This window comes from Pleurodeles waltl, chromosome 8, assembly GCF_031143425.1.
Source record: "Pleurodeles waltl isolate 20211129_DDA chromosome 8, aPleWal1.hap1.20221129, whole genome shotgun sequence".
Taxonomy (NCBI): Eukaryota; Metazoa; Chordata; class Amphibia; order Caudata; family Salamandridae; genus Pleurodeles; species Pleurodeles waltl.
In genome coordinates, this window is record NC_090447.1 from 1,301,005,008 (window position 1) to 1,301,020,076 (window position 15,069).

The 15,069-nt window shown below is 43.8% G+C and overlaps 1 protein-coding gene across 3 annotated transcripts in view; it reads left to right on the forward strand.

Moving 5' to 3' along the window:
* Positions 1-15,069, forward strand: part of LATS2 (large tumor suppressor kinase 2) — a 141,650-nt gene that overhangs the window by 31,641 nt on the left and 94,940 nt on the right. For 2 of the 3 annotated variants that reach the window (XM_069202265.1, XM_069202264.1), the window contains one exon: positions 4,012-4,553. In XM_069202265.1, coding sequence (XP_069058366.1) covers positions 4,224-4,553 — 330 coding nt within the window. In that variant the 5' untranslated portion in view covers positions 4,012-4,223. Of the gene's footprint in view, positions 1-4,011; positions 4,554-15,069 lie in introns of those variants that run through there. The other variant, XM_069202266.1, reaches the window with a different exon arrangement.

Below are 15,069 nucleotides of genomic sequence, written 5' to 3' on the forward strand. Positions count from 1 at the left end.
ATTGTGAGAGATTGTGCCAAATGTATGAAACATCTGTTAAACTTTGGATTTGTTTCACAGGCTGCAGGCTGTAAACAGGAAATCTCACTGACTTACAGCAGAGTTTAATTTTTTAAGGTCCAAAGGAAGACATTTCAACCTTGATGTTGTGATTTTCTGTCTTGCTGATTTGCCCCTAATAAAATACTGAATAGAAAATAATTGATTTCCTCGAGATTTGTAGAAGGTTTGAGGATCGTAAATAGATTACATCTTGCAGACTAAGACGTTTGAGTGATTTAGCAGCTAGTGCCCATTAATATGTACAGAGTGTTCCTGTTACAAAAATGTCTCATTTCACTCACTCAAAGACTGCTCTATCAGCATTATTACTTCAATGGCTATTTTAATAATGCTAGAGTGCATGATTGGATGCACACTGAGAGTAATTGTTATGCAGGGAGCTGGTTTGGTGTAAGGTAATATTGTGAAATGCTATTTTGTGTGAGCCACAAAGGGATGAAATGTCCTGGCATAAAAAATATGCTAATTTGTGTTAAATGGACGACTATTGATGGAGGTGTCTTTCCTCTCGTGTTATGGGGCAGTCTGTGTGGATGTTGCAACGACTTATATGAAAGAAGCAATAAGAGAGACAGTTCCTACCAATGCTTTTGAAATGACCGCCAGCTTGGCGGTCATTTCTAAATTTGGCAGGTAGAGTACCCTCAGCCTGGCGAACGTTAAGTCCTCTGTCAGGTAAATTAAGCATACTCCATTCATCAAAAATTAAAATGGGCCCGAACTATTAATTAGAATTATTGAGGGCATTTCGGAGATTAAGGAAACAAATTTGTCATTGAAATAACAGAAGTGGTTCATATCTTCTTCCATTACAATGCTAGTGTATAAGACTTCCTATATATCAGAATTATATTATCTAGTTGTTCCAAAGGAAAACAGGATTAATATTGATACGAATGTGAATGCACAGTTTTGTGAAATTTGCATATAGATCCACAATTTTTCCCTAGAAAAATTGCTTCACGTATTAGTTGAAGTTATTTGCATACAGGAAAAAGGTTAGACTAGTGAAAATGTTTGGGTTTGCCTTGTGATAAAAACAATCTCATTCATTGTAACTCCTACCTACCTGTGAAACACAGAATTGAGTGGTTAATTCATCCCGAAGAGAAACATCAGAATGCTGTAATGCTTTTCCCCTGGGGTGGTTTTCCAATAACTCTGAGATCCTAGAAATGTGGGACTAAATATATAAAATGTCTCATGTTCTTCTACCCTCCACCACCTCTTCCATCAGGCACTCTCCATTCCTTTATATATGTATTTAACTTTCCTCACACCCTACCAACCTTTCCCTAATACTTCTCCATTTCCCACCTCTGCCTTTCCTGGGAGTACTGCTCTTGAGATCCTGGATAGCGGGCTTCCTGGGCATGCTGCTGTTGCTTTTCTGTAAGGTGGGATTCCTGGGAGTACTGCTCTTGGTGTCCATAAGAATGGGCTTCCTGGGCGTGCTGCTGTTTGTGTCCATGAGAGCAGGCTTCCTGGGCGTGCTGTTCTTCCTGTTCTGGACAGTGGGCTTCCTGGGTGTGTTGCTCTAGATGTTCATGAGAGTGAGATTCCTGGACTTGCTGCTCTTGGTGTCCATGAGAGGGGGCTTCCTGGTCATGCTGCTCTTGGTATCCATGAAAGCAGGTTTCCTGGGCTTGCTGCTCATGCCCTCCTGGAGAGAAGGTTTATGCAGGCACCGTGCCCAGAATTGATTCTGTGATAGAAAGCTTCTTTCAAGGGCCAGAGACATCCTCAACCTGCAGGCAGGAAAAAGAGCACATAGCAGTTTCACCCGCCCATCTATTGCTTGCTTTGGACATGTGGAGATTCGAGTGAGAGGTGGAAAAGGGAAATGTGGCAAATAAAAACCTACAGTCTCACCACCTCCTTTCGGTCTCCAGAGTCCAGGTCAGGTGGCACATCTACACCTCCCCATTCACTACTTCCTTTAAATCTCACTTGAGTCCAGGATGAGTCAGAGGAAGATAGGTTGAAGCAACCTCTTTCCAGCGCTGATGTCACAGCAGTAAAAAATTTTCTCTTTCACTGCAGCAATGTAAATGCAGTCAACAAAAAAAGATTTGATTCTCTTGTTCAATTCAATGGCCTTTAGGGAGGTCACAACCAGCATATAGACATAGGGGCCTAGTTGCAAAAAATGAAAAAAAGTAAAACTGCACTCTTTTTTAGTAGCGGTTCGCGGTGCTTTGTAGAGGCGGGGTGGCGTGTGCTGGAGGGTTAGGAGGGGAGTTGATTAAAAAAACAACACCTTTATTGCCGCAGACACCACCACTGTGCCGCTCCTCTGCTGCAGCTGCTGGCACAGGTTCCCAGCCTGCCTTGCAGCCGATCCGAATGCTGCAGTCATGCTGCTGCCCAGGCCACTCCCAGGCAGGTTCGGAGGCTATGCCTGCTTTCTCCAGCCCAGCAACACAGTGCCGGGCTGGAGGGAGCACAGTGCACATGTGTGTTTGGCAGGCCTGAGATGGCTGGCCAAACATACATGCACACTGAGAGGGAGTGCTGAGCGCTCCTCCTCTGTCCCCATCATAGCCTAAGGCCCCGCCTCTTTTACTACAAGATGATGAACGTAGTTTATTATCGTTTTATTGTAAAAGGTTTGTTGCTGCTGCTGCAGGCGAGGGGCAATGCTCCTCCACCATAGCAGAGGACCCCGCCTGCTCGTATTTATATTTTAAAATCTCCTCAAAGAATGCACATGGAAAGTTGCATTTGTCACACTTTCCTGTGTGGAAGTCCCCTGATTTCCTTGGTGCGGATATGCATTCTCTCAATACGGAGTTTTACCTGGTAGAGAACTCCCCAAATGGTAAGTAGATTTCTTAATGCAAATGCACATTTTATTATTTGTGTTTTTCCTCCACTGGCAAAATATTTTTCTCTGCGGAGAAACCCATTCCCCTACACCGACACCAAATGTGGGAGGCATTCATTTCCATTCCCATCCTGGAAAGGGTATTTTCATAACACTTGGCTGAAGTAAATACATGACCTTTTCCAGGCTGGAGAGGTGAATAATATTAGTTTAAGAATACCCACAAACATACTTGTTTGTGGGCATTCACAAACTTATATGGTTAAGCACACTTTGGACATCCAGAAACACCCTCAATCCCACCCTTTGAGTGGGATTTACGCGTGTGGAGAGCTTTACACTATGGTGGAAATGTAGATCTCCCGCACCCGTAAGCGACTTATGCCGGCCAGGAATTCCTTTGTCAGGTCCTGACAGGCATAAAACTGAAGTAAAACCAGTCGTAAATGTACGTTTAAGGATGATTTTAGCTTTGTGAATAGGCCCTATAAAGTTGGTTCAACTGTCAAAAGTTGGTGACTTATAAACCTTCATAATTTAATTAGGCATTAAAACGTTTTCCAGAATGGTTGGACAGCAGAATATCGGAGACAATTAAGTGAGTTAGAAGGAAGCCGTTTTAACTCAGCAAATCTCAATCTTTGTATCAAATGACCTAGTGCTGGCTTTGCGATGTAATAGGCTGTGAGGCACCGTTGTCACCGAAGGCAAAGAAACTACTTTTGTTAGAAAAACTAGCTATTAGCATATTTAAATCATGGCCACATTACTTGTGGACCTTTCATGGAATAAAGATCAAGTGTGCACGGTGAAGGACGTCTGGCTGAGTTGTGAGGCTACTCTACAGAGGGTGGTTTGTTGAAAAAGACATTCACAATGTTTGTTACAGATGCTGGCCACCAGAGCAAACCTGATGACAAATCACATTTCCTAGGCCACAAGGTGAAAACAGGAAAGTGCTCGGAGGGTGGTGGGTGTATCACCAGAAGCACTTTTTAAACTTTACTATTAGCTAGTCCTGCGGCAGTTGGGGAAATAGAACAAAGACTGAGCAAAACTCTATTCATGTGGAAAGGTACATTTATATATATATATATTTATGTGCGTTTGTTATCTTTCAGGTTCAAACATCAGACAAAATGAAGACTCCAGGATGTTTATTCTTATTCCGAAACAGGAACCCTCATGACTGTGATCTGAAGTAGTCACGTAAAACAAGGTTTTGAAATCATTCCTACCCCACAAGGGACTACTGTCTTCAAGAGTGCCCTGTTGACTATAAAGTATCCTGTGAGAGGAAGATTATATTTATGCTCAAGAAGCTGGATTCACAATGAGGCCAAAGACATTTCCTGCTACAGCCCACTCTGGAAATAGCAGACAAAGACTGGAGGAGATCAGGGAAGGCCTGAAGCAACCGTCGGGCCAGAGCGTACCCGCTGGGCTCGGTGGTGACGCGCTGCTTGACCCCAAGGTTTTGATTGGGAAAGAGGCAGCCCGGCAACAGCAGTTGAGGCCAACTGCAAAATTTGCACCATATCAGAAAGTATTGAAAGAAATAAGGTATTCCTTGCTTCCCTTTGCTAATGAGTCAGGTAGCCCAGCAACCGTGGAAGTCAACAGACAGATGCTACAAGAGCTGGTGAATGCTGGGTGTGATCAGGTATGTGCATTTCTGTTGTTCTCGGGGGTGACCCTGAACGGATAGTACTTATTCAGAAATGTCAGCACAATCCCGACTTGTCAGTCACTAACTTTAGAAACATTTCAAACAGCCACAAGTGAACATACTCTGCATTTTTAAGCTTACTTAGAATAAGTGCAACCACTCGTCCATAGGGAGTTGTTTAGTGGAACAACAGAGGGGCCGTTCAATGTCAAACTAGGGCAGACTTTCAAAGATCTGAGAAAAACACCTTCCATGGTGCCCCACCCCGAGGAGTCTTAGCTGCATCAGCCCCTCCCCCAGGGCTTTAAACGCCACCTGATATCAAGGGAACAATAGACTCTGTTTTTCAGGCCAGAACTTAGAAGAGGGAAAATTACATCTCAGTGAGTAACAGCACGCCCAGAGACTGATCTGTGAAACAGCGGGCGCAGAACTGATGTGTGGCATGTCTGCAGAGTGGGTATCAGTTAAGGGCTAAGTAGGGAAGAGTGAAAACTGAACAAAGCGCACACCCCTTTACCGGCGCTGTCATCCACGCAGTTTTATTGCAGTTATATTAGCAAGCAAATACTCGTAAGTAGTGTGCATAAAGTAGAGGGCAGCATTTAGGTGTGTGGCTCAGCGCCTCAATGATGAATGAGTAGGGTTGTGAGCAAGCCACCAAGAATATGGGAATAAAAATGTTTTCAGCTGTACTTTAACACAAACAGAATGAGATGTTTTGAAAATTACAAGGGTCATGTTATGTTAGCCACATACACTTTAATTCATATAAGTACAGTTAGAATCATACGTGGATAAAGCATTAGGAGCCTAGTGAATTCCCATAGATGATCAAAGGTGAAAAAGAACTTGAAGACAATTTGATCATTAAACCCGTGACGTCACCTGCCTATCCCTTTAAACGTCGATGCTTCATCCTTATATACCCACTTGTTACTTGTATCTTTAGCTCAGTATGTGTAACATTGTTTACCACAGCCGTTTCAAATGCAATTGTAATGTTACTTTATGGCTGCTTCAGGGTGCATGGGCCAAATGTAGCAAAGTGAAGTCAAATGAAGCAAAAATAAAAAATACCTAAAGACTACAGAAAATTTCAACAAGCAAAAGTAGAGAGAACATAAGATACAGTGACTCTATTTTGTGTAACAGCCATGGACTAGACACTTTATTAATGTAAATTAATTGGAGCGGTGGCACAGAAATGCACTAGCTCCAGAGAGATTTTAAAAAATAGATAATATACCGACCAAAGCTTACAGTCTGAATGCAACTATGATGGAGGGTAGAAGACTGGTATCCTACTGCCTTGACTCCACACATTAGAGAAGCAGTACTGGCCCGAGACCCACTACCTATGAGAAACCAACAATGTAAAATGGATAGAGGTGTTGGATAGAACTTTGTTCTTTAAGGAAAGAAGTTGCAGTGTCTTAGGAGTTTGTGTACAGTGCCTCATGGAGTTGGAAAGATAGTTGATAACTGAGTTATGTTTTTGGCACTCATTAGAATGGAGGGTGGTGGAGCATGCTTTGAAAGGCGATCATTTATTAAAATCGAAAAATCCGGACTGGAAATAGCATATTTTCAATGCACTGAAAATCCATGAATCATCTCTGAATGCACAATGAGATAGGTGGCAGGCATCTTTGTCCGATCATAAGGTCAAATTTGCAAGGCAAGTGGTCAGTATAGTCCTTATTTTTCCATACGAATACCACATCCTGCTTTATCTCATAACAAGCACCCCAATGAAGGAATACCTCCTTCAGCACCACTCTCATTGAGAACTGCATGTCTGATAATTTCCCTAAGTGAATTTCTCTTAGTTATCTTTTGGGACTGTGCGACAAAATAAGGTTTTCTCGCCTATATATAGTGCATCAAAGTATTACGCAATGTGTTGTTGAATTGACTTACACCCATCAGTTAAAAGGTCCCGTTTTTGGTGCTTTCATACTATCTCGCTGATGTATTCCCCTTTTCTTCCTTCTTAACTTTCTTAGCTCTGCGGTTCTTGCCAGGGGCAGTCCGCATGCCCTCACTATACACTACTTGAATCCTCACAAGGAAATTAAGCTTTGTGTTCATCTGCAACAATTCCACCTTCTGCTCTTATGTCTTGCCTTTATCCATACTATTAAGCATAAAATTGGAGCACGTATGACAGATAACTCATGGTGCGTTTTAGAATTTTCTGGGTTGCCAGCAGCCATTTCGCCCTCTTAAAAATGCTACAATTAGACCTAAGACGGCAGGAGGAGGACTCCATGGGAGCCAGTTGATTGGTGACCACCGCAGCTATTTTTTGCTTGTGTGGGATTGCAAAAGAGCTTCATCACAGCCAGGAAACTGTGTTTTTGACAAAGGGTTTAGTAGAACTCACATTTCAAGTATGGGGGCTATGAATGGCTTATCGCTTTAGATACTAGTTTTATTTTATTGAGGTTTTTTGGTAGTGGTGGGAGTACAGATGTTTTCATGATGGGTATTTTTCCAGCTACCCACAATCACGCCACTGTGCATCTGCTCTCAGAATAAGCAGGCTATGTGTCATGTGTATCAAGCATTAGCTGCATTAGGCAATCTTATCCTCCTGTAAACACTAGCCCCACTTCCATGAAACTTCCACCTACATAAGGGAATGTTTCAACTCACAGAAGCTGGAAAAATGGTCACCTGTGATGCTGGCAGATTCAGCACTTCTCTGTTACTCTGGGAGCCCTCACATCTAGTGTGGATAAGTAAGTCTTGAATACTCAGCTGTTCTAAGTAGGAGTGGTAGTCGGACATCTGTACAATTAATGTGGATCTGGCCGATGCACTCAAGGATGTTCTAAAGCACTGGAAGCCTTGCATGTAATAGAGCTCATAATGGGACACAATGTACTGCCCTACATCTCTGCTGATGTTGTACATGTAGCTGGATCAGTGCTGCAAGATAGTGCAAAAGTAGAGGTCCATACACGAGATAAGAATCAATTAAATGAATCAGGCTGGAAGATGCAGTGTGGCTCTGTAGACACGTGGGTCCATGCATGTATTGTGGTTCAGGCTGGGGCACCCAGACCATCCTTGCAGGAGCAGGGTTCTGTATATGTGACCTGAATCGAGATCAAACAAAGAACACTGCTTTGTAGCTGTGAGGTTCTGTAACCCAAATTATGGGCCAAGCGGGACACGTACAAGTTCTCTGTAGCAATAGAAGTATGGATCAGGCTGGGCAGTTCAAGCTTCTCTTTATCAACATTCGACGGTACACATAGGACGGATCAGGCTTGACACATAAACCTGCTCTGCAGCAACAGGTGTTCACATCTGTTGTCTGGATCAGGTGGTGTAGTTAAAACTTCACTTTAGCAACTGGGGTTTGTACACGTAGTATAAACCAGGCTGGCTACAGAGGTGATTTTTAAGCAATGGTGATCCACCCATATACTATGGATCAGGCTGAATACGTATAGAGCTTCACTGCAATACAGGAATCATTCCTGTAGTATGGAGGAGTCTGGACACTTAGAACCACAAAAGTGTCTGCAGCACCTGGGGACCATACACATAATATGGACCTAGCTGTACACTTGGAGTGTGTTCACGTAATATAGATTAGTCTTGATACTTACATTTCTCTTTAGCAACAGGGCTCCGTACGTGTAGTAAGGCTCAGGCTGCCTGCATAGAGCACCTGTGTAGTAAGAGGGGTCGGCACATGTAGGATGGGTCAGGCTGGCTAGTTAGAGCTTCTCTCTAGCAATGGGGTACCGTCCATGTCCTATGGATGAGGCTTAAGACTTAAAGCAGCTGTGAAGCAACCAGAGTTGGCACATGAAGCATGGCTTAGAGCTGCACTTTTGCAATGGATGTCCGTATGTTTAGTATCTATCATGCTGGAGACTTAAAGCTAGTTTGTAGCAACTGGGGTCAGTACACAAAATATAGATCAAGCTGTATACTTAGTAGTTGCTTTGTAACTGTGGGAGTCGGTACATATAGTGTGGACTAGGCTTGACACTTAGAGTTTCTCTTTAGCAATGTGGATCCATATATGTAGTTTGAATCAGGCTGTCTGTTTATTTAAAATGTTGTAATTCTATAGCGCGGACCTAACAAGAGCCAGTGGCATAACACAAAATTATGGATTTCCCCTGCAGAATGTGGTGAGAGGCCCCTGATCCTCCCATATATCTCGCACACAGCTTTTCATAGCCCTTGAATTGAATGGCGGCCACTTAGGGGACCATCATGCACGGTGGGGGGTGTAGATGCCTGTGTTACGGCCCTTGAAAAGAAGAGTGGAGTGCTTTACAAGTAACAGATCATAAGATAACATTAAACACAGTGACAGAGAGCAGTAGAAAAAGCAAAGAAGGAATTAATCAGGAATATAGAGTTTAAGTATGTGTGTTTTCAGGTACTCATGAAAAGTCTGTAGATCACGGTTTGAACTGATGTGCTCAGGGATGGAGTTCCATAGTCATGGAGCAAGGCATGAAGAGGCATGCTTTGATGTTTTTCTTTTTTTTTGGCTTTGGAGATTTCTAGAATTAGTCTGTTTATGTTTCTAATGTTTTCATGTCCACCAGTGACTTGGGGTTTGTTCTTCAAGTAGGATGGCAGTCCATTGTGAACTCTTTAGTGAAGCTATGCAAGCAAATCCATCTTGGCATCATGGGGAGCCAGTGAGGATGGGGTGATGCGACCAGGCCTTTTGGTTCATGTACCAGCCAGGTACCAGCATAGAATTAAGCCCTGAGTGGTGCAGTGCCAGTTTTGGGAAGACCTCCAAGAACTGCATTTCCTCTCCACATATATGTGATAAAGTGCCTATACTCTGAATTCATACTATGGTGTTAATGGCTTAGGTTTCCTAAGTAGAAATAGCTGGCATGAAGCGTATTTTGTTAATGTGACGATGCATTCGTTCTAACTGAGATTTTAGTCGATGCTGAAATTTGAAGATATTGTATAGGGGCCAGAAAGGGGTGAATGCCAATGGGAGGGGAGGGAGGGTTTAGAGTCATTTCTCGTACCGGAGGTGAAGAACCATTAGAGTAGAAAATCCATTTTAGTCAAATTAATTTTCATAGGCAGTGATGACATCCATTTGGTTTGCTTCTCTGCATCGATTTTCAAATTTGTACTGTTGGTAGAGTTAGAGAATCGGAGGTACATTTGAGTATGATCTGCATATTAAAATAGACTTGTCCTAGAGTAATGTGGTAAGAGGTTTGATAAATGAGACGGGTATAATGAGAGAAAGGAGCCTTATTGAACGCTGGATCTAACTGGGAGTTTAGCTGACTCAAAAGATTATAATTTTACATGTTAGGATCGTGAAAAGGGAAATGACTGAAACCATTTTAGAACAATTTATTTTATTTACATTCTTTCCACAATAGCTACAAAAAATAGCAACGGGGTCCATACATGTTGTATGTATGATTGAGAATGCTTAGAGCTGGTCTTTTGCAATGGGGTCCGTACATATGGGAGGGATCAAATTTTAGTTAGGGGTGCACACCTAGAGATATTCTGAAACAACATGGGTCTGCACACAGCGTGGATCAAGCTATATTCTCATAGCTGCTCGTAACAGGCTGAACTTTTAGAGCTGCTCTCTAGTTTCTACCAAAGCGGGTGAATAAATGTAGCATGGATCAGGTTGCTAATTAAAAGTAGTGTATAGTAGTGGGGTTTCATACCTTTAGTGACTCAGCGGATCCTCAGAGCTGCTATCTAGTGTTCAGCATCTGTACATGTGGATTAGTCTGAAATGTTCAAAGCTGCTTTATAGCAACAGGGGCTTGTACATGTAGCATGGATCAGGCAGCTTTATGCCAGAATATTGTGTAAAAAATAGTACGGTAGAAAATACTGTAGCCAAAATATTGACTACTACAATATAATACAATATATGTGTGTGTGTATGTTCATAGCATATGTGGCCGTAGATATACATGCTCTGCATACAGCTGTCATCTAATGTTGAGCCCGGACATTTGCAACTTGTTTTTCTTTTAAGAAGTTTGAGTCACAAGACCTGTTTTGACATTGCTTTGGTCCAGAATCCGGCAGTACACCACCTCCATCTCAGATCGGTATCACCTGTTCACCTTGTGATGAGAACAATATTACTGCACCGCAGACAGATCCCTCTCGTGACGCAGGGACTTTGAACCTGATGGTCAATGACCCTTAGCCTTCAATGCACCACAGCTCCTGGCTCCAGCACTCAACCAACCTCAAGTCTTTTTGGTTCTCCTTTGGAGAATGCACATAGAGAGAAGGTGTGGAATGAACACACTTCTACTTCTGCCTTAGGTGTAACACCAAATACCCCTGGAGTGAATAACATGGGTGCTGATTGACAAAGGTTACGGTTTAGTGTTAGTTTAGTGTTAGTTTACATTTTTGTTGTATTCACAAACTATAAGTCGATAGTAAGCTTACCACTGTAGAGAGTCCATAGTCGGTACAAAGAACAGGCCTGTCTTATGTGTGGATTTGTCTGCCCCAACTGCAGACTCTCCGCAGTCGTAAACTTACTATTAAATCATTGTTTGTGAATACAAAAAAGTAAACCTACACAAGTGTTATTATAACTTATTAAATCAGGTCCATGGTGTCTGTAATTTGTGTGTCTCGCTAGATCACAAGGACTATACCTGAAATGCCTGCCGTGACCTCCACTGTAGGAAGACTTCCAGTACTGGAGGGAAACACAGTGGGTTTGCCACAAGATGTTATGACAAGCCTCTTGGGAAACGCCTGACATTGGTGCAGCTCCGAAGACTTGCCTTGTGCCAAGGAGTAATAGGCCAGGCCATCCGGCATTACAGCCACTTCCAGCCCAGAGCCTGAAGAGCAGATCAACTCCTCACACCTCTCTGCACCACAGGTGCCAAAAGGAAAAACCCTCACCGCTGAGATGAGACGCCACCAAGATGTCAAACCTCAAGAAACGTCAAGTAGCTGTCCGAGGTTCTCTATGTAAAGCAGAAAAAAACTATCCATTTACACACTGGCAAAACGAATTGCAGAGCTCCTTGCTCTGGGGCTTATCTGAATTACGAAGGAGTGCAGGCTGGCCTTCAAGGATGAACTATTTTCGACCTCATGAGGCCACCTACCCCCAAAAAGGTCAGAATCTGCCACACCTACACCCTACCCCCACAATGTCATGCCCAAACTAACATTACACTGTCTCAGACTCTGGGTGGTCCTTGTCCCCATAGGATCCTTATGTGGAGACCTTCGGACCCCACAAGAGAGAAGACCTGTGGAAAGACTATATAGTAGATGCCCCAGAGTATCACAACCTCAAATACTACCACACCAAGACCTCACTATCTGATTATATCACAGCCATCTATGTGATAGTACAATAGTCTGCCCAACACCATCATGTTAAAATGCACACAGTTCAGGATGTGGTCAACTTCCTAGTCTAGACCCACTCCAAAACTGAGGAAATAGTAGAATACATCCATTTGGAATACTTAGGTACACCGCAGATAACTTTAAAAAGTCCACAAACACCAAAATTGTCATGTTCAGGGTAGAAAATGGGGCCCTGATGACCCTGTCAACATCAGTTGCTAGGTCGCCCCTAACTCCTTAGTTGTGCACACCACATGGAAGATGGCTTGTGCAAAGGTAACACTGCCTCTGCCTCTCGATAAGGCGTCCAAGGGCACCAACACAGCTGGCAAGTGCGAGGTGCTTGGAGCAACCACCCACCTGTGCATTGCTAATTCTGTCGGCCTACTCTTCTAGTACGACTGGTACCACTGGGAGGAAATGGAGCAGCTGGTCAGGCATCTTTAGGAATCTGGGGCAGGAGCCAGTTGCTGAGGGCAAGACCAACATTAGGTGCATCCTCAACATGGCAGACACTCCTCTTAGAGGAATTAACACCAGGGTCCTCATCTGCTGGCATACCTGGCTTAGGAAAATAGCATTTTGACCCAAGGTGCTGCAGCACCGATTAAATGTCTCTTTTTATGGTGAGCATCTGTTCAGTCCCATTTGGGCCAGTTGTTTGAAAAAATTAAAAAGGAGATGAATATCACAATGTCCATGGGTGTCATTCAATCCCCCCACCCCCAAGTGCCAGATCTTCCTTTTGCAGACAGCAAGCCGAAGTGGTATTTAGCCAGTGGTTTCCGGCCAGCAACACCAACAACTCTTTCAGGACTGCAAGCAAACTAAGACCTTTCTGTGGGTGGCCTACAGAGCTAACAGCCACAGCATAGGCAATTCCTTTATAGGCACCTCCACTGGAAGGCAGTGACTCCCCATCCGTACCCCTAATCACATGACACCTGTTGGGGAAGACTAAGGTTCTTCGTTCTTCAGTGGAAAGGCATCATCTCAGATTTATGATCTTTCTCCATTGTGTGAGAAAGATACTGCCTAGAATTCCACACCATGCACCCAAAATTCCATCCTGTGGCCTCGCCTTCAGCTCCTCGAGAAAGAGGTTCAACCACTCCTTGCAAAGGGTGCCTATGATCTGGTTCCTGCACACCAGCACAGTACAGGGGTATATTCCTTCTACTTCCTCATCTCAATCTCTACCCTAGACCTCCAGCCAATAAACAGGTTTATCCTCTCCAAGCACTTTCCCATGGTCACCGTGCAGGACGTCATCCTATTGCTCTGCCAAGGTGACTTCACCGCACTGTCAGCATTGGATCTGAAACGTCCTGCAAAGACATATACTGGAAAGACATACTTTCACGTCCACAAGCACCCAGCTCATTACTTGTACCATTGATTTGTGGTGAGTGGATGGCACTGGCCGTTTAGAGTGTTACCCTTCAGAGATACTGTGGCTCCAAGGGTGTTTACAAAGTGCCAGCACACCTGCGCAGTAATGCCTCACACATCTTTCTTTACCTGGACGACTGGCTGATCAAGAGCAGCAGCAAGCAACAATGTCTAGCACACACCCAAACAACAGTGTCCTACTCTACAGATTAAGTTTAGCCATCAAAGATAAACATAAAGGTGCTCCTTCCTGGGTGTCATTCTAGTCACTATTACATGGAAAGCATACCCCAACAAACAGAGGGTGAGGGCATTCCAACATCTACAGTCTCTTTTTCAAACACACCATCCTTTCACTGTAGGAATTGTGAAGAAACAGTTGTGGGTGATGATCTCATGCAAAGCCATAGTGCCACAAGCCAGAATACATGTGCAACCTCTCCAGAAGTACCACTAGACACAATGGTGAGAGGCAACGAGAACAAGCGGAAGGGCCCTGGGAAGTCCTAGTGTTGATAATGATCAGGGCTCAGCACTCTCTGTTATGGTCAAACAGCTGCAATCTGTTGCATGGCATACCTTTCCAAGACCCCCTTCTGCAAGTGAGCATCACCACTGACGTGTCTCTTTTTGGGTCAGGCCCTCACCTCCACAACATAACCGTACATGTGACCTGCACCTCTCAGTACCAGGGTTACAACATTCATTACACAGCCATCTGTTTCACTCTTATGGCATTCTTCAAACTCATTTAGTGTAAGACAGTCCTCATAAAGACAGAGAACATGAATGCCATGTTTTATGTCCAGAAGGAGGGTAAACCCACTCCCCGACCTTTCTGCACTGGCTCAGGAAATCTGGCACTGGGGTATCTCCAAAAACATCAACCAGTTGGCTAGTACACAAGTGGGAAATCTATTCACAAGTCCTTCACAGTTACTTTAATTGGTGGGAAACCGTGACCACTGATCTGTGACACTTCCAAAAACGCAAAATGCTTAGATTTCACCTCCAAATACCTGCATCTACCGTCCACAGGCAATGCACTGTGGATAACCTGGTCATTGATATTTGCCTTTTCATTTCCTCCACTCCCCTTCATTCTGTAGGGGTTGAGGAAGATGTGGCAAGTATTCATAATGCTTGTTCTAGAAGCACCAACCTGGACAACACTGCCCTGTTTGTTAGTGCTCTTGCAGCTTTGACGTCAACCCCACATGAGAAGCTCCAGCTGAGGCTGGACCATCTCACTTGGCACCAGGGCCAGCTCAGACACTCAGATCCCAGATAGCTGAAACTTACCATCTTGCACCTGAGTGCTTAAGAGATTTGCTACCTCAACCTCCCAGTGGAGTGCATGCTTCTAGTGCAAGAAGCTTGCAAGCCCACTATTCATGCGTACTATGCAGGTAAGTGTAAGAGATTAATGAGCAACTGTGATCTCTAAACAGCAGGATCCTTTTAAGGCCTCTGTCCAATAGATTGTCTGCTACCTTCTACATCTATTCAAGGTAAGTTTTGCTTACACTTCTGTACATTTACACCTAGCTGCAGTTGCAACATATTTATAGACCAGACAGCACTAGTTGCTTTTCAACATCCATCATTAAGGCCTTCATTGAAGGTCTGAAAAGGGAATACCTCCGAAATCGCCTTTGTGTGGAATTTGAATGTAGCCCTCACACATCTCATGGACCCCCATTTTGAGACCCTAGACTCATGCAATCTACATATT